Source organism: Manacus candei, unplaced genomic scaffold, assembly GCF_025592945.1.
Source record: "Manacus candei isolate 608988 ecotype Guabito, Panama unplaced genomic scaffold, ASM2559294v1 h1tg000023l, whole genome shotgun sequence".
Classification (NCBI taxonomy): Eukaryota; Metazoa; Chordata; class Aves; order Passeriformes; family Pipridae; genus Manacus; species Manacus candei.
Window position 1 is genome coordinate 1375439 of NW_026138071.1, and position 22435 is coordinate 1397873.

At 47.4% G+C, this 22435-nt stretch overlaps 1 protein-coding gene across 1 annotated transcript in view; it reads left to right on the forward strand.

The window, feature by feature from the left end:
- Positions 1-17782, forward strand: part of ITGB5 (integrin subunit beta 5) — a 58478-nt gene extending 40696 nt beyond the window's left edge. Inside the window, exons 11-15 of the mRNA XM_051787562.1 lie at positions 10945-11167; positions 11850-11953; positions 15187-15303; positions 16470-16636; positions 17195-17782. Coding sequence (XP_051643522.1) covers positions 10945-11167; positions 11850-11953; positions 15187-15303; positions 16470-16636; positions 17195-17290 — 707 coding nt within the window. The 3' untranslated portion in view covers positions 17291-17782. The remainder of the gene's footprint in view (positions 1-10944; positions 11168-11849; positions 11954-15186; positions 15304-16469; positions 16637-17194) is intronic.
- The last annotated feature ends 4653 nt before the right edge of the window (positions 17783-22435 follow it).

The following is a 22435-nucleotide window of genomic DNA, read 5'->3' on the forward strand; positions in this document are numbered from 1 at the left end:
ACCCCTACCAGAAGGGAAGAGGTTGGCCTGTTGCAGAAGGAAGATAGGGAACAGAGCCTAAACCACATCTGCAGTGTTTCCTTTTAAGTTATGTCAAGTCTTGTTATCTTTAGGCTTTTGATTTGGGTCTTTTTTTTTTATTTAGTTTGTGTAAAAAGGTGGAATCTGAGCACTGCTTAGTAAAAAAAGGACCTGAAGGGGAGAGATAAAATGACCATATAAATATGGAAGTTAAAAATAATCTTTTGGCAGTTGCTAAGTGCTAGTGCAGTTGTGAGCCACGCAGCTGCAGGGACATGCAGCTCTGTCGCTGGGGCAGCTGCCTCACAGATCAATCCCTCTCTGCTTCTCGTGTGGGAGGAGGATGGGGAACACACATCTACCGCCATATTTGAGGCTTATATTTTGGTGACAGAGAATGCAGTGTCAGCTTGGGTCACTGAGCTGCAGCCTCACAGTACCAGTTGCTTTGGAATAGTCCCAGTCATTAGCAGCAGGTTGGGGGCTCAGGGGGCCGGTCAGCGGCTGCAGCTGTGTGTGCTGTCAGGGCTGCAGGGCAGGGGAGTGGGTTGGGGTGAACAGAACCAGGTAAAGTCCTCTGAGCCAAAATCCTTTTCCGTTAGAGTGGATTATTGGATTTTGAATGTCCCTTTTCCTCACCAAAGAGCAGGGTAGGGGACAAGGAGCTAAAAACCAGCTGAGTCTGGGCTATAAAACACAAAAGTATGTAGATGTGGTCACGCTGTGTGGGCACAGGGTGCCCATTAGCAGCCAGCAAACTTGGCTTCAGGTATCTTGAGGTCTCCTCTCTACAGAGCCACTGCATAGCCCAGGGGCCCTTATGGCCACAATAAATAACAAGACAATGGCGCTGTGGTAAAATCTCTCTCTTAAGATGTGATCAAGACTCAGTCAGACTGCATGTTTATCCTAGAGCTTCCTAAAAACCTTTCTTCTTGCTGCATTCCCATTTGTCCTTTGCTTTTGTCACTTGCAGAAGCTGCTCAGCTAAGGGCCCTGTCCCAAATGTGGATAAAACAAAAATAATCCACCTGAATAAGAAGGAAAAATAAATCTCTCACTTACTGTGTCCCATAGCTGTGAGGAACTGAGGCCAGACCACCTGTGCCTGGGTGAGCACCCCCTCTCCAGCTTACATCTCCCCTCCAGCTGTGAAACATTTTGGCTCCCATAAGAATAGATTGCAAACATTTAGTAAGAAATTAATCAAATGAGGCACCTCTGTTGTGTTCTTCCTTTTTTGGGGTTAAACTGTGAAGCTGGGCATATTGCACTTACTCTGATCACATGGATTAGTGTAAAGAAATGGAAGGTTTAGATCAGCTCCATTTACTTCCGTCCTGTGGTTCAGCCTAAAACATGTAAGGTCCAGGTCAGCAGGGGCAGGCAGGGCTGAGGACTGTGATGGAGATTACCTGGAGGAGCAGTCACCTGAATCCACCTTCATCCCACTGAAACTGGTGCTGTTTTCGCCCTGCTTATGAGATCTTTTCTGATATCAGCTGTTGGTATTCCTGCATTCCTGCTTGACCTCCTGCAGAGCATGGGGCTACCATGCTGTTGCAACATTTTGGGCAGACAGCACATGATTGCTTAAGCAGTGATTTGGAAAACATTTCTGCAGGTGAGAAAGGAACTGTGGAGGTGCCTGCTGCTGCCAACACATGTGGGATGTTGGCTTTTAGGTCTTGTCCTGGTGACAAGAGCTGGTGTCTGAGCCCTGAGGTGATCCCAGGTTGCTTTGCACGATGCCTTCCCGAAAGGGTGGGTCTGGCCATGCTTTGCCAGACCGCACTGAGCTCTGAGAGCAACACTTGAAACCTCTCAGACTTTAGTGTGGAGTGTCATTGAGAAACTCTCCACTCTTTACACAGTGTGAAGAGGAGGAGAAATGACAAAGACATATACGGGACGTGCCTGCCCACTGCGGGCAGCCTGTAGTGCCCCACTGTACCCTGCACCAGAGAGGCACCTTCTGTGCTGGGAAGCAGGGATGTCCAGCCCCAGGCTCCCAGATAATTTGAAAGGGTGGAGAGAGATTCCACCCTTGAGCTGTGTGAGTGGCTGGCTGGCAGTGGCATTCTTCTGTAGCAGTATTTGACTTTTCCTTGCAAGCAAAGGGTTCCTGAACATCAACTGCAGGGTGTCCCACGGTGTTCTGGTTGTGCTCATCTGCAGGAGCTGTGGCTCATAGCCCTGATGTAGAGAGGGGCTGAGAACCATGTGGGAGGTGTTTTGCGTTCCAAATTTTGTCTTCATGGAATTTGGCACGCAAAATCTCAGTGGCCTTTTGGATGTGAATGGGGCTGACTCAGTGCATGTGTTTCCTCACATCTCCAGTCCTTGGGAGGCTCCTGAAACCTCCCTACCACTTCCTCCTACGGTATCATTTCCATCCTTCCCCAATCTCTCTCTTCTTCTTCTCCAAATTTATTTTTTCCCCTTTAACCTGGTTTCTGTTCTCTTTCCAATTTAATCCTGAGTCATGCGCCGCTGCCCTCCAAGAGTGTGAAGCTCCCCATCCTGCTCTGTGCTGGTTCAAAAGGATGAACATCCCAGAGTTCAAATGGCCTCTGGGCTGGGGCAAACAGCACGGGGTGACCCTCATCTGCTTGCTGTGACCTGTGAAAGCATGGCCAGTGATTGTAGCTGCAGTGTAAAAATGCCTGGTCCCTCCTCTAATTGTGCTGCTAATGACCTCCTGTGCTGTGTTTCAGGTCAGAGGCTGCCCATCAGTGCAGTGGATGGTTCTTAGCAGAATGCTCTGTGCTCAATGTATATGCTCCTCTGCATTTCTTTCACAGTAAATAAATGCACTATTAGGTATTGTACCACTAGGCACTAGCATTACGTTGTTGCCTATTAAATAATATTGATTATATAGGAGTTGGACTCTGTGGTCCTTCTGGGTCCCTTGCAACTTGAGATATTTTATGATCTTTACATGGATTTCTTACAGGAACACAAATGATACTTCCATTTGTGTTTGTGCTTAGTGCTGTGTTTATTCCTCACCTTCCTTGGTGTTCCTGGCAGCAGGCATACCCTGTCTGCCCCACCTTGCTCACACCAGGGGTTTGTGTTGGTCTTTCACAATGAAACAGCAACTGAGTTGGACTTTCTCTCCCCAGTGTATTGAGTACTGCTCACTAGAGTTTCCATTCCTGGCACGAAAGGGCAAAGCTGCCCTTTCTTACCCCTCCTTTCTCCCTGCCTGGGCTCTCACTGCTGTCCAAGTCTTGCAGTTCTTCCCAAATCTGGCAACAGCTCCTTGAGGACCAACCCACACAGAGCGCTGCTGTTCCTGCCTCTTTTCACTGTGGTTTCTCCTTGTCCTTGAGGGGACCTTTTGCAAGCGTTAATGAATACTAATGAGGCATTAAATGCCCGGGCAGAATTAAAGAATACAGAAGTGACGTCTTTGACGTCTTTATGGGAGCCAGAGCCCCGTCTCTGGGTCTCTGCTCTTAAAGTGGCACAGCATGTGGGTTGCAATTGGAGGTGTCATCTGATGGTGCATGCAGGTACCCAAACCCCCTGTCCTGCTGCAGCTGCCCCCTCCCACAGCCAGGAGCCCCATAGAAAGCTCCAAAAAAAACCCCCACCAAGATGAACTCAGAAAATAAAGCCCACTCACTCCCCAAAGAGAGAAGATGGTGTTAGAACAAACTCCCTTTAAATGGTCTTCTGGCCAGTGTCTCACTGAGTTTGGCATTTGAATGTGGTCCATCTGATGAAAGTAATTAACAGATATGCACATTTGGAAATGAATGTTGCATTTGGAGTTTAGAGGCAGATGAAAGCCTCCCACCAGCAGGTGAGTGAAATTCTGTGTCTGCATTTCTTGTTCACATGCAATGAAAACCTGTGAATTTTGCTCAGTTTGGTTTAAAAAATTGGCTTTAAATAATTGACCTGAAAGGGAAATGCAGTGCAGGCTGTGGGTTCATTCTTTCTCCTTTTTTTTGGTCTTATTTTGAGTGATATTCTAACTTCTTCCAGGTACTTTGGGAAGGGAAAAATCTGTTCCAAAACCATAGACCTTTGGTGAACTTGCATCACAGATTATGTGTTTGCATCCAAACACAGAACTGGGCAAGGCTCCCATGGCACTGAATTTTGCAGAGGAAGAATATCTCTCTGCTCCAGAGCCCACTCCTCTCAACAAGGTCCAGCTGAAAGGACATTCAGCCCACTTGGGCTTCAGCAGGACGGGAATTAGTCTGCTTTTCATTTGAAGGATGGACCTGAACCATAGAGTTTGGTTCTGAAGTTCAGGGATTTGGGATCATGCAGCTTTGTTTTGGAGTCAGGTTTTCTTTTAAGAACATATCTGGAGGATTTTTGTGCAGTAGGAGCTGGTAGGAGTCTACTCAGGCATCAGGGAAGATGAAGCTTGTCCTTCGTGGGAGCACCATACCTCAGTGGAAGGGTTGCAGAGCTATAGGTTTTCTCAAGACCTTTGTCTGCCTTTCAGTGAAGTGCATGGTTACCATGTGTCCCCTGATGTTTCTAAATCTTCCAGAGCCTTCACAGTGACTAAAGCTGAAGGCTAAGTGCAGAGTTGTATAGGCAGACCTGGGCAGAGATGGGCGAAGAAGTATGTAAGTGGTGGAGAAGTTCCTGTTTCTGGACCCAGGGGTGTTGGTGGTATCTGGGCAGGGTTGGGAGAGCCAAGTGGAAAATGCTTTTCTTGTCAAGCACCTTTATTTATCAGACTTTTTGGGGAGAAAGGAAACAAATGGAGAGAGTTGCATCCAGAGGGGTTTCATCTGTGAGCAAGTCTCATCTGTTAGGGGGGCTGGAGAGCTGGCTGGAGAGAGGAGCGCTGCTGTGGGAGAGGTGTTGGTGCGTCCCATGGTAGACCCAATAAACACCTGCATGTGAAGAGATCAAGGTCAATAGAAAAGGACAGTGGCACTTCTTGAGTGAGGAGTTTGGAGGGAAACACAGGAGGGGGAAAACCCCGGAGGATTCCCACACACCCCCATCTTCTGATCTGGCTTGAGGAATTATGTGAATTGTTAGCAGTTCCTGCAGTGCCTTCTATGTCAGCTATTTAAGGGGTGACAAAGTCAAGGATGAGCATGTGCCCTATGTGTTGGGATGGTATTTGGGCCTATGGCTCAAAGGAAACACCCATCCCAATTGTCCCCCGTCAGGATGAAGTGCTTGTGTCTCTGGGAGGATCTGACTGCAGCCTTTGCCCCGTATCTTTCCCTGCATTGGTAGCAGAGTTGGCAGCAGGACCTAAAAGCTCCAATTCCCAGCTCTGGGTCTCCATCCAAAAGGCCACGTGTGGCAGGCTTGGCTGAGGCACTAACGTAAGCAGAAGTCAAGAGATTTGTGAAGTGCTGAGTTTACTTGAAGAAAAAAAAAAAAGGAAGGCTTTATTTTAAGAAATGCAGCTTTAGATCTCTTTCAGGAAATGAGTCCTTTCTGCCCATTTTGGCTTTCTGGTGGATCATCAGCCATATCTTGTGGTTGCATTTCACCTCTGCTTCTGCAGCAGAGAGAAGGAAAATGAGGAAAGGCTGGCCAGGGCTGCCACAGGAAATCCGCCTGCCTCGGATTGCTTTCAGCTGCCTTCATGAGACAGCAGTTTCCAAAACCTTGTCTTCCCTGTCCAGTTCTGATTTAACCCAGAAATTCCCAAGTGAATGAGAAATCAGCATACTGAACTGGGTTTTTTTTTTTTTTGCAATGGCAGTGCTGCACCGTGATTGCTGTCAGTAATGTCGAGCTGGTGATGGGGCTTCTGGTACCCATGGCTAAATTAGCAGCTCAAGCCTGTATTTATTCCTTAACCTTTGGTTTCATTAGTCTGCATCTCCGATGCTATTTTTGATGACTGGTGAGCTCAGCCAGCACTAGGATTGAAATAAAGGCTTATTTAAAGCCTTGGCAGTTCTTGGTCAAACCCATATGCTTCAGGATATAAATATCCATTGCAACTGAAAGATGCACAGATCCATGGTGTCTGGTGTAAATAACATTCAGAAAAACAGTATTTACTTATTGCTGACCTCTTAGTGTTTGTTTTGTTGCTGCAGTACTGCGTTGTGGATAAATGTGTGGGCAGGCTCTCTTCTGGTGTGAATGGAGGCAGTCAGAGGATGAATTTCAGATTACACAGAAACCTTGGTCCCTTGACATTTGTCTGTCTGTGTTTACATAGTAGCCTGGCTTTCACAAGGAGGTTGTTATGCTCAGCAGGCTCCGGGGATTGGGGATGCTCTGGCCAACCTGCCACCCTTGATTCCACTGCCAGACTGTCATGACCCAGGGAATGGATCCTAAACCCATCCTCACTGTCTAAAATTTCCTGAGCTCTCCCGACTCCCTAGTGGTGCTGACCATCTGGCAGAGCCATGGACCTGAGCTGTGCCATGGGCAGGCTGCCTCACCTTGCTTTGCCTGGCCTCTTGATGTGCAGTGCTGGCTACTTTGAGTCATGGAAAGAGATTAGTAGGATGATTTATTTGCCTAAGCAGGCACTGTGTCTTACCATAGCCCTTTCCCAAATGGAAAGGTCTGTGTTTTCCAAGTGTCCAAAGCCTCTTCTGCTGCCCTTCTTCCTCCCACTCAAAATGGGCTGTTCATAGAGCCTCTCCCACAAATTTTGAGCACTTCTGCTGAGAGATTGGCTGATCTGGTACAAAACTGATGCTCAAGCTGCTCTGCATCAATAGGGTTTGACTTCTTCTCTCATAAGCAGATGTTTTTGATGAATCCACCCCTCAGAAGTACAAATGTTGTCTTCTGCATTGGGACTCTCAAGGTGCTGGGCACAGCAGCCAGGGCTTCTTAAAGGGATGGCACCGGGGAATCTGGAAATCGTTTGCCATAACTTATTTCTCTTAATTGTTTTTCCTTTGGGGCTTTTCCTATTTCAAACTAGTTGTTCAAGTAACCAAAAATGACAACAGCACAGCCCTTTGGAGTTCCTGACCCAAAGTCTGTGTGTGAGCACAGAGGCAAAAAAAATAAGTGGCTTGATTAAATGGGAAGAAAATACAGTATGATCTTTCCCCTCCCGAGTGCTCAGAAACCAAGAAACTGGCTTAAAAATCATGAGGATTTCTTTTTGTTGTGTGGTAGGCACATTGGTTTAATTTTCTAGAAGGTTTGAAAAAAAAGTGTTGAAGGGGGCTTGTTTTCAAACATTTTTGCCCTCTCCGTAAAAACTGGGATGATGTTTTTTCTTTCAAAAGAAAACTGGTATTTTTGCATAACTTTGTGGTCCCCAGAAGTAGGAAGCTTTAGGAAAACCACATTCTATTCTATCAAAATCCCTAGTGAGAGAGCTTTTAGTGCATTGAGTTTCAGACCTCTTGGTACAATTCCTAAAAGGCGGACAGTTATCATGGAGGGCAGACAGGCTGTCCTGCTCAGCAGGGTCACAGCCTGCTCTCAGGAAGCCTGGGATGCAATCAGGGTTAGAGGCTGGAAGCTTCTGCCAGAAGCTGCTATCCCAGTTTGACAATGATCCTGCTTTGGGACCAGAGCAAGACACAGCGGTGGTGTGGGAATGCCAGCCCGGGTTTTTGTGGTGCCAGAGTGAGGGCAGGGAGGATTTGGCCTATAGCTGTCATCCTGGTGAGCAGCTGATGGGGGAAGGCAGAGGCAGCTGGGGTGAAATGAGGATGGTTGGATGTCCTGCCAAAAGCTGGCCTGAGTGACAGTGAGAGGTGCAGCCCAGCCGGGGCACAGCAGTGGGATGGGGATGTGTTTCAGGGCAGAGAGAGAGAGGGAAGCACCGGCTGGGCTGTGGGTCTCAGTCCACCTTGGTGGCCTCTCAGGGAAGAGGATGCCTCTGAGGAGCAATGCACCCCATGGCTCCTGCCCTGATGGATCCCAGAGTAGTCAAACTTAGTGTGGGGACTGCTTTTCCCCGACAAAAGCATTGCTTTCCTCTGCTACACCCTCCCAGCATGCTTCTGCAGCCTCCCTGATATGTGTTCTGTGTTAGCCCCCTAAAAAGAGCTGCTTGGAAAGTATGTTATCAAATTCAAAGGGAACATTTAATTTCCCGTCTTTTAAACTTCTAAGCTTGTCTCATTTCAAGGGTGGGAACAGAAGAAAATATCTCTTGTTATGTTTGAGGAACATAATGAATGTATTTTGGCTTCACAAACCGGCTTTAATAGAGAATGTGCAATCTCAAAGTTGAAGGGGGTTAAAGTCCAGTGTGATGTCCTGCACCACGAGACTGCTGCCGGTGCAGAGGTGTCTTGAAACACACCCTTCTTGAAAACGGATTGTCATCTTGGAAATGAAACTGGGAAGTAAAGCAGAGGTTTTTCCTGGCCATGGTGGTGTAAGGCTTCCTGCAGACATGATCTTAGATGGCACAGAGACTGCTTGACCACATCAGCACTGTGTGTGACTGGAAATGTGCAGCACATTTTCCTGCAAAATGTGAGTACTGGGTAGGACTCTGCAAACCTCAGCTCTGACTCATCATCACCGTAAGACTCAGTGCCACATTACCTCGAGACTCCTCTCAGATTGTGTCCTCAGAAAGAGGACAGAGTGGATTCCCATCTCCAGTGCTCCAGCCGGACATTGGGAAGTGGGCTGACTCTTGTTGTGTCCATATGAGAAATAAATGTTTCCCACTCACTGAGTTTCAGGCTGTGTGGGAGATGAATGGCACCAGAAATGGAGCTCATGGTGCTTGCAGGAGTGGCCATTCTTTCAAACTGATGTAGGCAGAGAAGATTGTAACATCTTTGCCATTACAGGTCAAGATGGAAAATTCCCACTCTTGGCATATTTGCCATGGTGAGCTTCAGCCAGTGATTTCTTGCATAGTGAGCCAGTGTGGCCAAGGCAGGAAACACATGTCAACATGTTTCTAAATTTTAAGGTCACACCCCATGCTTAGTCACCCTCATACAAAACAGCTTTTTCTTCATCCCCTTCAATAAACAAAACCACTTCCTTTAAGATGCTGTTTCTTAAGTTTTCCGATCACAGTGGTTTAATAGGATGCATTATTTGGAAATGGCCGTTTCCCATCCAACAGTCATTCCAGGCTCCATCTCCAGCCTGCCAGGGGCTGGAAGGGATGTGCAGTCTCTCTAGCCTTCTATGGCCTGGCACTGATGCCTTTAAAAACTGAATCATTTTATGGTCCAGAGACGGATTACCAATGCATTCACATCTTGTGCTGGGTTCTGTGGTGTCCTAGGAGAACTGAGCTAAGGCTGACGATACAGGGGCTCTGCCCCTCTGTCCAGTAGCTCCCACCCAGGTCAGGACTGTGGGGCAATATGAATGCCATTGGCTTGCTTCTCTTGTCCTTCACAGCTCAAATTCAAGCCCGAACGCATTTACAATATGCCATGTACATGAATTCCCAATGCCAGTTGCTTTGGATTCTTTGAAATAGTGCCCATTTAAGAAATCCATGATTTATAGCTAATTTGGACACATGCATTGCCATGGAGGCACCAAACCTGCTGTATATGAGACCAATTGCCTGAATTAATTGTGAATGAGAGCCAGACACCCCATTTGGTTTGCCTGTGAAGTGGAGGTCGTGAGGGTCCCAGTCCTGCAGCTGTACCCTGAACAGCAGCAGTTGTGGACATAGCTGTGCCCATGGGCTCAAACCCAAAGCTTTGTAGGGAGGGGGCAAACCAAACCTGCCTGTACATCTGTGTCTGGGGAAAGGGTAAGGCTGTTGCCGTGAAGGCAAACAGAGCAAGGGATTTTAATCTCCATCAGATGTAGGCAGGGAAGTAGATCACCTCTAGAGATCTTGTAAACATAATCTCCTCTGTCTGGTAATGTTTGAATTTTCAGGCTGGATCCAAAGCAAATGGTGGGAGTGCAAAAGAGGCTGTAGGAAGGCAACTTGTGATGTTCTGGGACATATGAAATGCCTAGTAAAACAGAAGGTGCTCCTGTGACTTTTGGCAAGGGATATAGCTTGACAGTCCACAGCCTCTCTCATAATCTTGGCGCGATGAGAGAGGCAGGGAGATCAGTGGTTTTGTGTCGATGAAAGGAGTGTGTATATAATTTATCATGTCTGGGGTGCTTCAGGCTGTTTCCAGTGGGAAAGCTGAGCTGTAATGAGGTTGCTGATGAGCCTCATATACAGACCCTTCAACTCTATGAACTGTGCCTTCAAAGGCATCCCTTCTCCTAGGGACTGACCAAGGAGGATTTCAAGCAGCCTCTCCAGCAAGCTGATGGATGCCTCTCTGAAAGCAGCTGCTCGGCAGCCAGCCACTGCTCTTACTGTCACTGAAAGCCTTGGAGCCTATTGACTTTCTCAGCCCATTGCTAAACCCCGTAGCTGCAAGGGGATGTTTCAGTAGAGTGCCTTCACTCGGTTTCTTCATCCATCTGTGCTGTGAGAAGCCCTGAGCTACTCCCTGAGGGGGTTCAGCTGGTCCCAGCAACCTTCATGTTTCTGGCTGGGACACAAAGGTCCTATTTGGACACAGAAGACACTGCTTGTTGATTTAATTTTTTTTTCAAGGTTTTTGTGAGAACTTCTTAAGTAAAACTGTTAGGAAAGAAGGGTAGGAAAGACTTTATGAAGTGGGCAACCTGCTAGGCTTTTTGCTGCTAAACTCTGTGTTCAAAACCAGCAAGGAAGCACTACTCCATTTCCATCTTCATATCTTTTGATGTAGACAGAGAAAGAAGAGATTAATTCATACAAAAGTAGGAAGGGAGAGGTGCCCATTTGTCTTGAGTAACTGTAGAGGGAAGCTGGGAGATCAGTGACTAGGTATTTTTTGCTGCTAAATGTAGATATTAATTTGATATCTAGGTGTTTCCCATCACCATCTGTTTGTTGCTCTGCCAAATAAGGTCTCTCTGGCAGCTCTTCCTGCTGGGCACAGCACCGATTGCTGGCCCCGAATGCTGCTGATGCCTCTCCCCTGCTCTTGCTTTCAGGTCATGGAGAGTGTCACTGTGGGGAGTGCAAGTGCCACGCTGGTTACATCGGGGACAACTGCAACTGCTCCACCGAGATGGACAGCTGTGTTTCCAGTGATGGCCAGATGTGCAGTGGCAGGGGCGCCTGCGTCTGTGGGAGGTGTCAGTGCACCGAGCCAGGGGCTTTTGGAGAGACGTGTGAGAAGTGTCCCACCTGCCCAGGTGTCTGTAGCACTAAAAGGTACTCACGGGCATTTCAGGAGGGTCTTCTTGTGGGTGGGAAGGGCAGCTCTTTGTATCCTGGGATGCTTTTCAGCTAAGGAATTACTCCTGTTTTGTTAAACATGGGAGATCCGCCCAGGCAAGCCTTTTACTGCTAGGAGCCCATGCCAAGCAACCTGAAAGTATCCCAGGTAGAGCAGCAACAAGTGTTGCTGCTCCAGTCCTCACAGAGGTTCATGTCCCTATTCATTTCCAGTGCTGTCCCACTCTTCAGGAAAGGTTGGCAACTACAGTTTTGCTGCACTCTGAGCTGCAAACATCTGGGTCCAGAGAGCTGTGAGCTGCAGAGGAGGGGAGGATGGGGCCTCACAGCAATTGAGGTGGCCTGGGCATCAGCCTCAGGCTAGTACAGAGCAGTGCTGCCTGCCTTGATCTCAGGCAGGATTTTGCAGTAGCTGACATGCAGCTCCAGACATCCAAAGGGCAAAAATACCCCAAACCTCCCAGTTGTTTTACACCTTAATCGAATCCACCTCTAGAATAAATCCATCCTTGAGATGGAGATGCTTGGCCCTGAAGTTACTCTTTCCTTGTGGTTCAGATGTGCAGCACTCTGGGAGTCCTTTTCCAAGGGCTGAATCTCTGTGTTCATACAATTTCTTGTGGGTGCTTAATCTTCCCCTGTGTGTGTGTTCCTGCAGGGACTGCATTGAATGCAAGCTGTTTAACTCAGGAAGACTGGCTGATAACCAAACCTGCCAAAAGCACTGCAAGGACGAGATCATCACCACTGTGGATGTTCTCGGTAAGTTGGCAGCAAGCAGGACTGCAGGCAGTGGGAGCCAGTGACTGTGGCATTGAGCTCCTCTTAACCAGACCGAGACACATCTGTAAAGAAACCCTCAGGGAATACCTAGTATTTAGAAATGTATATGTGCAGGTAGTATGTATATGTGTATACGTGGTATGTGTTGCACTCTCTCTGGGCTATAATCTATAATGAAGTAAAAAACTCTTTGATCTTAAATAACATCTTACCACATCTAACCACTACCACCAGTGCAAGGAGCAAAGGGAGTGGAATGAGGTCAGATGAGACGGAAGAAGAGATGAGCCATGAGAGAGTACAAAAGGAATTCATCTTGGAAGAAGGGAGCTTGTAAGGAAAAGCAAAGCTGTTTTGGAAACAAGTTCTGCTTTGGGAGACCTGACTGCTACAAGCCACCCTGGCAAGGTCCTCTCTTGCCCTTTGTGCCCTCTTCTAGAGGTCACCCTACGTGTGCATCTCAGCAGATTACTTTCTCCCCCTTCTTTTCAAGATCCATTCTGGGAGTCCTGGTTGCTATTGGGAGGAGTAGAGGCGTTCCAAACTTGTGACAGCGTTAATCACAATCCTGACCTTGTTCTTAGCCATACGCCTTGGAGAGAGGGTTGTAGATCAATCAGGGATAGATTACTGTCTGCATCTGACATTTCCTTCTCTTCCCATACTTTATAGAGGTAGGAGTGCCCTACCTTGCTTGCCTTTTCACTCCTTTCCCCCTGAGTTGCCTGCAGGTGATGTTTTTCCCATTTTCCTCTTACATCCAGTTTCTAGCTTTTAAATTATGACCAGTGAGGTTTCCTACCATTCTGTTTGGGACACCTGCTCTTGTTCTCTCCATTCTCCCTGCAGTTCAGCCAGGAGGGCACCTACACCTGCACACTGTGAGAGGTGTAGAAGTCCAAACTACACAAAGCTTCTTTCTGGTTGTCATGGATTTACCATTTTAGAACTTCAGGGGGAAAACTGTTTCCCCCCACCACACTGGTGCCTGGCTGGCCCATGTTTCTTAGGAGCCAGCAAATACTGGGGGTTAAAGCTCATCCCTCCTGCCTGGTTATTGTACCACACCAAAGCCAGCTTTTGTGCTGACTGTGCCCTGGAAGGTGAGGCTGGGCTATGGTTTGCAAACTCCCTGCATGGCTTTCAGGGAAAAACACAGCCAAATTTCTATTTTAAGACATTTTGGGGAATTATGCTTATGCTTTTGTTGAACTATTACAGTTGGATTGCACGTGGTGCTTGGAGATCTGGGCTGCTAGAGGAAGAGATAAAGCAAAATATTCCTCAAGAAAGCTCTTGGGTACTATGGACTTCCTTACAGGCGGACTTTGCCAAATCCTGGTTTTCAAGCACTTCTGTATTATTCAGCACGTATTATAAGTCCCTGCTGAGAGGCTAAATGCTGATATTTGTCACACAGTACATAGATCTGCAGTACCCTGGCAGAGGAGGATGGGACTTCCTTAAATATCAAATTGCAATGAGCACACCCTGGAGCATCTCAAGTGCCTTTTGACTCTGAGTATGAAGCAGCCAGTTCTTCAAAGCTTTGTATGGCAGAGGCATCAATCATTGGACTCATAAGCCAGAATGCTGCCTTGTGGGAGGCTTGTATGACTTGCTTTGGACTCTGCAGGATCTCCTTCACTTCTGCAGTATCTCATTTGCATTCCTAGTGGTTCCAGAGAGGAAGTTTAAACACAAGAGGAGCATGAGCTGAACCTGGCAACAGCACACATCAGTGGACCTGAAAACTCAGTGGGGCCCTCACACCTCTCTAAGTGGACATGTGATCTCTGAAACCTAGTGAAGACCAACAGAGATAATTACTATTGAGACTTTAATCCCTGTCTCTCTTAGCAGAATAGCGGTGCAAGGATCGGAGTGAAAGCAGCTAGGAGGAACTAAGGTTTGCTGCTCAACTCAGAAGGGTGTTAGTCAAGAAACATGGAAGTTTTATCTATATTAATCTAATTAGTACTTTACTTTGTAACAATCAGCACTTCTCCAGCCCTGCCTTTGCTACCACTGTGTAGGTAGAGCAGGTTTTTGTGTCCCAGGGTAGGAACAGCTGAGGTTTGTCCACACCAGGAACTCGTCGCAACTCACCAGAGGGGCAGCTGCATCTGGGCTCAGCTGTTGAAATGTAGGGTATTAATCTTTAAACTGTATGCAGGTCAAAGGCACTGAAAGGAAAAACAAACAGACAGGAGAAGGCTAAGGGGCTGGAGTAGTAGTGGTCATTAATGCGATCATTTTTCAGCGTGACAGACAGGCACGGATAGGAGTGAGGAAGAGAGCTGTGGGAAGCATTTTCCAGGTGCCTAAAGCAAGGTCATGTCTTTGCCAGCCCATAGCACTGGGTCCCTAAATCCCTTCCTCTCCTTTGACACGCTCAGCCCATGCAGGCCTGCAGAGATGTGCTCAGCAGAGCTACCTCTCATGGCCCGAGATGCTGCCCCATCTCCCTCCAGTCACTGTCCCTGCAATGGGGACACCTGACAAGCTGTGGCCACGCAGAGCAGTGGCTTTACTGAAATCACACCTGAAGATAGAGCTGCAAACCTCAGGTGATGGCTTTGCTGAATCTTAAATTGCTTCTGTGAAGCAGCCTTCCTCAGGGAGCATCTTCGACTGACCAGAGCAGCAACAGGCTCTGCCTGGTGGTATGTTAGACAGGCAAACACACATACAGTACCTATATGAAAGTCCTCTCATTTCTTGTGACCCATCTACACATCATCTTTCCAACCAACTCCTCCCTTCCCCCTCCCTTCCTCCCCCTCTCCTCCCTTTTCACATTTTCCTCTTCTATCTCACTCTTTAAAAACAAGCTTCTCAGCCATTTCCGGAGCTGGAGCCACTCAGCACAGCTGGAAGAGCATGAGCTGGCCATGGGCTGCTGCTGCTGGCCCCATCTGAGTCTGTGCCCCTTGTTTTCACCTTCCACTCTTCAAGAAATTTAGCAAATTAAGAAGAAAACAGCATTTATTGCCAAAGCAGACTTGTGTGAAGGAAAAGTGTGTGTGTGTGCTTGTGTGTGTGAGAGAGGTTGAGTCTGTTTGCCATGGGACATTTGCCAAGTGCCACATTTTTTCAAGCAGTAAATCTGGACACTGCTCAGTTACAATTTGCATGAGTCGTGATCAAAGTGTGCTGCTTTCCAGGCCTGCTTCCCAAATAAAATTCTGTGACTCTACATCTCGTTCCAGAAACGGATGACCCGAGCGCGATCCTCTGCGCCTACCCGGTGAACAACTGCGTCATGAAGTTCACCTACTTGGAGCTTCCCAGTGGGAAATCCAACCTCACCGTCCTCAAAGAGCCAGGTTGGCCCTCCTTTGGTTTCCTTTTTAACAGCAGAGGCTGCCTTAGGAGAGGTGATGGGCTGCAGCCCAGCGAGTTGCAGCAAGGCTGGTTTCACTGGCTGTGTGTGTGAGCAGATAAACTGGGATGATTTAAACTGAAGTGTTTTATAGTGCTGAAACCCAACTACAAATGCTCCCAACTTAGTCAAAAAAGGACTCCAAGTAAAATATGCACCTGAGCTGCCAGCATTGCTAGCAAATGGTTGAAGGGTTTTCTGCCAACTTAGGATACTGAATTAAAATAAATAGAGCCTATTTAGGTAGCAAAAAGCATGCCTGATTTGGGGATACAGCCCCCAGGAACAAAAACATCAGAAGGGGACACCTGGTGCTGCTGGTTAAGTCAGGATGTTAGGAAATCCCTGTACCAACTAAGGATTTCTACATTGCCTAAGAGCTAGCTCCTATCCAGGCAGTGTAAGGGCTATGTGTCCCTGCTCCCTTCCCCAGACTGCACAGACAGCTGTGCTTCCCAGCATTATTTTAATCACATGCAATGCAGTTGCTCAAAGAAAACTCCTCATGGGGTTTTAGGACAAGCTGGCAAGCATCCAGCAGTAGCTTCTTGTGATCTGCTCTGGTCCTCTGAGACACAGGCCAATATGGGAAAGACTGAGATTCCTTATGTTTTATTTAATTTGTGCTGCAGCTTGCACTTAATTGAAAGACTAGTTGATTAGCTGACAGTTAATGTACTTACTTAAAGTCCTTAGAGATCACCTGTGTCCCTGTGGGCCAAAGGCTAAGCTGGCTTTTGCCAGAGGCACCTTAATGCTCTGCGTCCCACATGGGTCACCTGGCATTAAAACCCTGCGTCACTGTTGGACAGTGGCACTGCAGCCCTACTCTTCCCCTGGAGCGCTACGTGACATCCCAGCTCTGGTGACATGCATGAGAGCTGTCCCTTTGACCTGCCTCTAGCAAGGCATTTATTTAATAATAAAAAACAAACAAACAAAACACTTTGATTTCAGAGGGGATTGTTGCTTTTTTTAATTTAGTCACTGCTGCTAGTGCTGCCCTGAGTTCACTCGCATAGTGGCTGCAGTCCAGATTATTATGTTCCAGGACCCAGATACAGGCTACACTCACACTGGAGCTAATTACCTTTTCTCCCTCATGACCAGCCTGCAGCTCAGCCCCCAGCGCTGTGACGATCGTGCTGGCAGTGATTGGCAGTGTGGTGCTGATTGGCATCATCTTGCTGGCACTCTGGAAGCTGCTCGTCACTATTCACGACAGACGGGAGTTCGACCGATTCCAGAGCGAACGCTCCCGGGCCAGATATGAAATGGTGAGCCTGGGGCAGGGGTGCTGCTGGTGTATGGGGGTGCTGTTGGGATGTGCTGGCAGCAAACAGCTCTGCAGTGATGGAGAAGGGTGGCAGGAACAAGGGATATAGGTGCCATGCCCTGCAGTGCCTTGCAGCACACTTCAGGGTCCAGCATGTCGCACTGCCTTCCCCTTGGCAAGTTACAAACGCTCTGCAAAATTATACCCAGCCCTTGCTTTCATCATCTATTTCCCAGTAGAGCTTGAGGCTGAAGGGGGTAGGGGAGAGAGGACCACACCCCAACTGTGGTGGCAGCCAGATTGGTCAGGTCTCCAAGGGGGTCCTTCTGGGAAGCTTTGGGTGGGGTTGATCAGCATTTGAGGGCATCGCCTCTGCCTGCAGGCAGGATGGAAGGTGTGTCTGATGGACCATCTCTGGATAAACAACACTGCAGTTTGGATCTTAATGCTCAATTCACTCAAAGCTAAACATAGTGCTATCTCCAAACTAATTGACACATTTTCACCATGACACAGACTTTGTTCCTCACCCTTGTTCTCTTTGCTCCTTTCTCCGAAGGCATCCAACCCTCTCTACCGAAAGCCAATTTCCACACATAACGTAGAGTTCACCTTCAACAAGCTCAATAAGTCTTACAACGGTACAGTTGACTGATGAGGTCTGAGTGCCTGGCACTGCTGTGGACAATTGCTTGACTGTACGTGCTGCTTCCCCACTTGAAGATGGGATCCTCTTCAGGTATGAGAATCCCTTACGACAGGACTGGTCGATGACCAAAGCCTGTTATTTGCACAGTAAGGAGAAAGGTCTGGTTCATTCTGGAGGCATGGACGTGGAGGCAGGCTCCCTGCCTGTGCTGATGGACTCTGAGCCGTGTGTGACTCCATACCCCAGCTTTCTGGATTTATTAAACCTGCCAACTAAGTCAACCAGGTGCCATGTTGCAGCTTTAGACATATCCCGTTAGAAAGGGTGACTAGATCAAAAATCACGGGAACCCACGCCATCACAAGTTCTTAGGGGGGAATTAGCTTAAAAAGAGGAAGGTGTTGGAAGAATTTGTGTAAGAAATTAGGATACAAATGTTCTGCAGTTTTTAGGATTTTTTTATATAAAAAACAAAATAAAACTATTGTGCATATTTGATGGCTGTGAGGAGAGTTCATTGTTTCCTTGCTGAGCCCCCCACGAAAAATGGGGCTTGCTACTGCAAGCAGGAGTGGTACTGCCTGATTGATTTATTAGTAGAGCCTTATCAGTCAAAGCATAGCTATAAAAATAGGAGGTGGAGTCGCAGGGACTGCTGCAGAAGTTATGTTGATTTAATACCCTGGTGTTGACCCAGGGCGGGGAGTGCTTCAAGGAGCTCCTTCTCTGAGCTGGTGGTGTTAAACAGATGGGAAACTGGTGGGAGCTCAAGGGAAATGGGAGTTTAGGCTGAGGAAACTAAATTAAACACCCATCCCTTGGAGTGTGCAAGCAGGCATCCGGCCTGGGTGCCTGCAGGAGGGCAACTGGGAGCACACAGCAGCTCATCCAGACCTCAGACTTTTTACCAGAAGACTATTGCTGTGGGGTCCAGTGGAGCCCAGCTGGAAAAGCAAGGGAGCCCTGAGCTTTTGGTTGGAAAGGGAGCTGAATAAAACACAGTGTTTTTGCTTTACAGCATACATTTCGCTTTGTTTTTTCGGTTTCTTTTCCCCCACCCAAACCTTTCCCCCACCCAAACCGTTCCCCCAGTCCCATGTGTTTTCCTCTGGAGTTGGGGCTTGGGTTACCATGCTGACAGCTGCAGCTTTAAACCCACACAGACAGCAGCGGGGCTGGAGCCGACACAGGAGGAAAAAGCTGGAGCAATTGCTACTGCCTGGGGTTTTTTTCCTTCTTTTTTTTAAATTTCTTTTTTTTTGGCTCTTCACCCTGAGCAGATCATGCAATAGTCAGCTGAAGGAAGCTTGCCAGGGAAAAGCAAAAACAAATGGTGTTCATTGTTTTGACTTGCTCTTCTCATTGGAAAAGGGCCACGGGCCCATCCTTCCGGATTTTTTTTTTAATGTGTTTTTGCCTCTATAAACAGAAGCTCTTATTTGTTCAGTATGAACAGCTCTCCTTCAAGAATTTTATGGTTCCCCCTCCTCCTATTAGCAGCACTGAAGAAATGCAGCAGACCAGACTAGAAATATCTTGGAATGGGGATTTTGAGGAGGGCAGCAAGTGGCACATTGGCAGCATCGGCACTGATCAGGTAGGGTAAAAAATCCAAAACCTCAAGCAAATGAAGTCTGTACCCTGTCTTCCCACTTGATTCCACTAAATCTACCCCAACAGTGGGTGGAGGGTGCAAGGGCAGGCTTTGGTTAGATGCTGGTGGTGCCTTTGCCTTTGGCTTTTTGCCACCCACTGTGGGTGGGCTGGGAGCTGTCCTGCCTCCTCTCCACAACAGCACAAGCATCAGGACAGGCCTGAGCACTGCATAGGAGCAGCTATTCAGAGCTCCATGTTTCCTACACAATATTGAGGTCTAGGCTTAAGTTTGCAGGCTGAGACATTGTCCCATTGTGTACCTGGGACTAATGCTGCCACAATGGGAAGGAGCATTTGGATTTTGTGACTAACCCACTGCCTAGTGCCAGGCTGGCAAGACAGATTTCATCACTATTACAAAACTAAAAATAGGAAACAGCCAAAAAATAATCATCATGAATAGACAGAGCAAGTTTTAGCATGGTTCATGTGACTGCCTCACACAAGCCATACTGCCCCAGGCAGGGAAGGGGGGAGCAGGAAGAAAAGTGGAGAGAAAGGAAGGACAGGAATGCTTTAAACCAGCTTTGCTACCCAAAGCAGCAAACACTGTGAATACAGTTTTGCTGCAATCAACTTATAAGGGACCAAGCAATTTAAAAATAAATCCATCCCTTTGCACTCTGAAAGGAAAGGCATGGGCAGTGCCCCCCTGCCACCCTTTCCCTTGCACCCTAGCAGATTACCTTTGTGCTGTGGCATTTCCCCCAACACTGGGTTAGTATCGAGACACTGCGCAATCCAGGCAGTTGTCGGGAGCCAAGATTTGACTCATTGCTAAGGGGTGGTTTGGGCAGGGAGAGTGGAAAAGAGCAGAGAAAAGGCTTGGGGATGGGACTGCAAGTGCCCTCCTTCCCCTGCACAAGGATGCTCCGCTGTAAAGCAGACTGGTCTGCAGAGTGGGCAGGGAACAATGTGGGAGCAAGTAAGCAAGGGAGGGATGCCACAGGCCAGGCTCCCAAGCCAGTATAGAAAAAGAAGGGAATAGTTGGTGCTGTCAGTGAAGAGCATCCTGCTGCCTGTGGCACTGCAGTGGATAGTGCAGAGCAGCCCCCATCCGTCCCCACCAAATTTAGCTTATCCACAAGGTTACATCTGAAAAATTAGAAGGAAGTGATGCTAAGGCTTTGCATGATGGTGTAAGCAGATCTGCCTTTACCCCTGCAAGTGTAGTGCCAAGCACAGTCATGAGAATGGTGTATTTTAGTCAGCAGCAGTTTATTTGTGTCTGTAAATACACACAGCCTGACCACAGCTAGCATTCCATAATGAAAACTCCAGCAAAACGCATCAGCGGGTCAAATGTGATGGAAGAATGTCAGTGCTTGTCTAGCCAAGCTGGAATCCGGATGCCATTGCAACATCAGCTCCTCCTGTTTCCCCAGCCACAGCTGGAGTCTGCTGCTGCAGGGCCACCAGGCCTGGGGCTCACAATGCCTTTTCCCTGCGCTGCTGGTGTTTCTGGGGGAGGAGAGAACACCATTCCTTGGGAAAAGTCAAGGCCAATGGCAGCATTACTTTGTTAATTGTGGAGATGCAGTGTAACCCCTTCACTGTTACACAAGCCTGAGTGAGACATGCCCTCCTGCATCCTCTTGCCCTTTATGGTGGACTAAGGTGCTCAATAGCTCAAGGCAGAGCATGAGCTCTGGAAGATGAATTCTGCACACTCTTGCACCTTGGATTTCTCCAGCCACGCGGAAAGCGAAGGAGCTACTGTATTGAGAAGGGAATCACTAAGATGCGAGACAGGAAATACCAAGGTGAGGTAACTCACTACATCTGCAGCCCAGTAGCATCTCCTGGCCCTTTTATCATCTCCATAACTGAGTACATGCCAAACTGGAATTGACTGTTGTTCTTCTGCCTCCTCTTTAGTGCCAGACTGCCAAAAGTTAAAACAATACAGCAGAGACCCAGCAGTTTATTTCATCCTTTATTCATGCCCTCTAGTTTATGCTGGTGTTCATTGGACAGAGCCTGTCAGAAACCTCTCCATTCAGCTGACACAACCCAGGCTCACCAAGCCTGTGGGTGGGCAAAGGCTGAAACTGTGGGTTTGCAGGACCCTGTCATGCACAAGGACACAAAGTCTTTATTTCCTAAATTACTTTATTGCATTTTACTACAAGTCACAACTATCAAGGCAAGCATACTTATGATTAGCAAAACAGGTATATCTATAATACAAACTGCTACAGTTATAAGGCTGTTGTGGTTTAACCCCAGCAGACATGGGGTTAAACAAACACCATGCAGCCACTCACTCCCCCTGCAGTGGGATAGGGGAGAGAACCAGAAGAGTAAAAGTGAGAAAACTTGTGGGTTGAGACAAAGGCAGTTCAATAAGCAAAGCAAAAGCTGAACACAAGCAAAGCAAAACAAGGAGTTCATTCCTTCAGTGTGGCAGGCACGTGTGCAGCCAACCCCAGGAAAGCTGGGTTCATTCACGGTGATGGTGCCGTAGGAAGATAAATGCCATGACTCTGAACATCCCCCCCTTCCTTCTCTTCCCCCAGCTCTGTGTGCTGAGCACGACACCATATAGTCTAGGATATCCCTGTGGTCAGTTGGGATCAGTTGTCCCAGCTGTGTCCCTTTCCAACTCCTTGTGCACTCGCAGCCTCCTCGCTGGTGGGGTGAGGAGCAGAAGAGGCCTTGACTCTGTGCAAGCACTGCTCAGCAGTAACTAAAACATCTCTGTATTATCAACACTGTTTCCAGCAAAAATCAAAATCATACTAGCTGCTATTAAGAAAATTAACTCTATCCCAGCCAAAACCATCACAAGCAAATCAACAGCAGCAGAAATCAATATTAGCAGTAAAGAATATTAGTAGCAATTTTATATTTCAGTTTTACAAGTCACAATAAAATTACCACTAGTAAAGCAGCAAATATACTTATCAGTAATTATTATTTAATGCAAGAGGAAATGTTCTCAAATTGTGCCAAGGTAATTTTTAGAAGTAGTCTAAATACTTCTATATACAATATACCAACAGTATACTTCCATAGGGAGGTTTAGATTGAATATTAGGAAAAATTTCTTCACTGAAAGGGTTGTCAAGCATTGGAACAGGCTGTCCAGAGAAGTGGTGGAGTCAACAACCCCGGAGGTACTTCAAAGGCAAGTAGATGAGACACTTAGGGACATGGCTTAGTGGTGGAGTTGTCAGTGCTGGGTTAACACTGGGATTCAATGATCCTAAGGATTTTCTTCAACCTAAGTGATTTTATGATTTTATGATTCTAGTCTAAATCTTTCTTTCCTGGAGTGAAGAGGTCGTGTTTAACTTCCGAGGTATTTCAAAAACAGACAGGATGCTCAGAAAGGCAGCAACCCTCCTCTTGTGTGTTCAGCTCCCAGGGTTATTGGATGGCAGCACAGACTAAAAATATATACTAATGAATTTGAAGGTCTTTTCCGACCTAAATTATTCTATGCCTTTGTGTGTGTGTCTGTGTGTGTCCGTGTGTGTGTGTGTGTGTGTG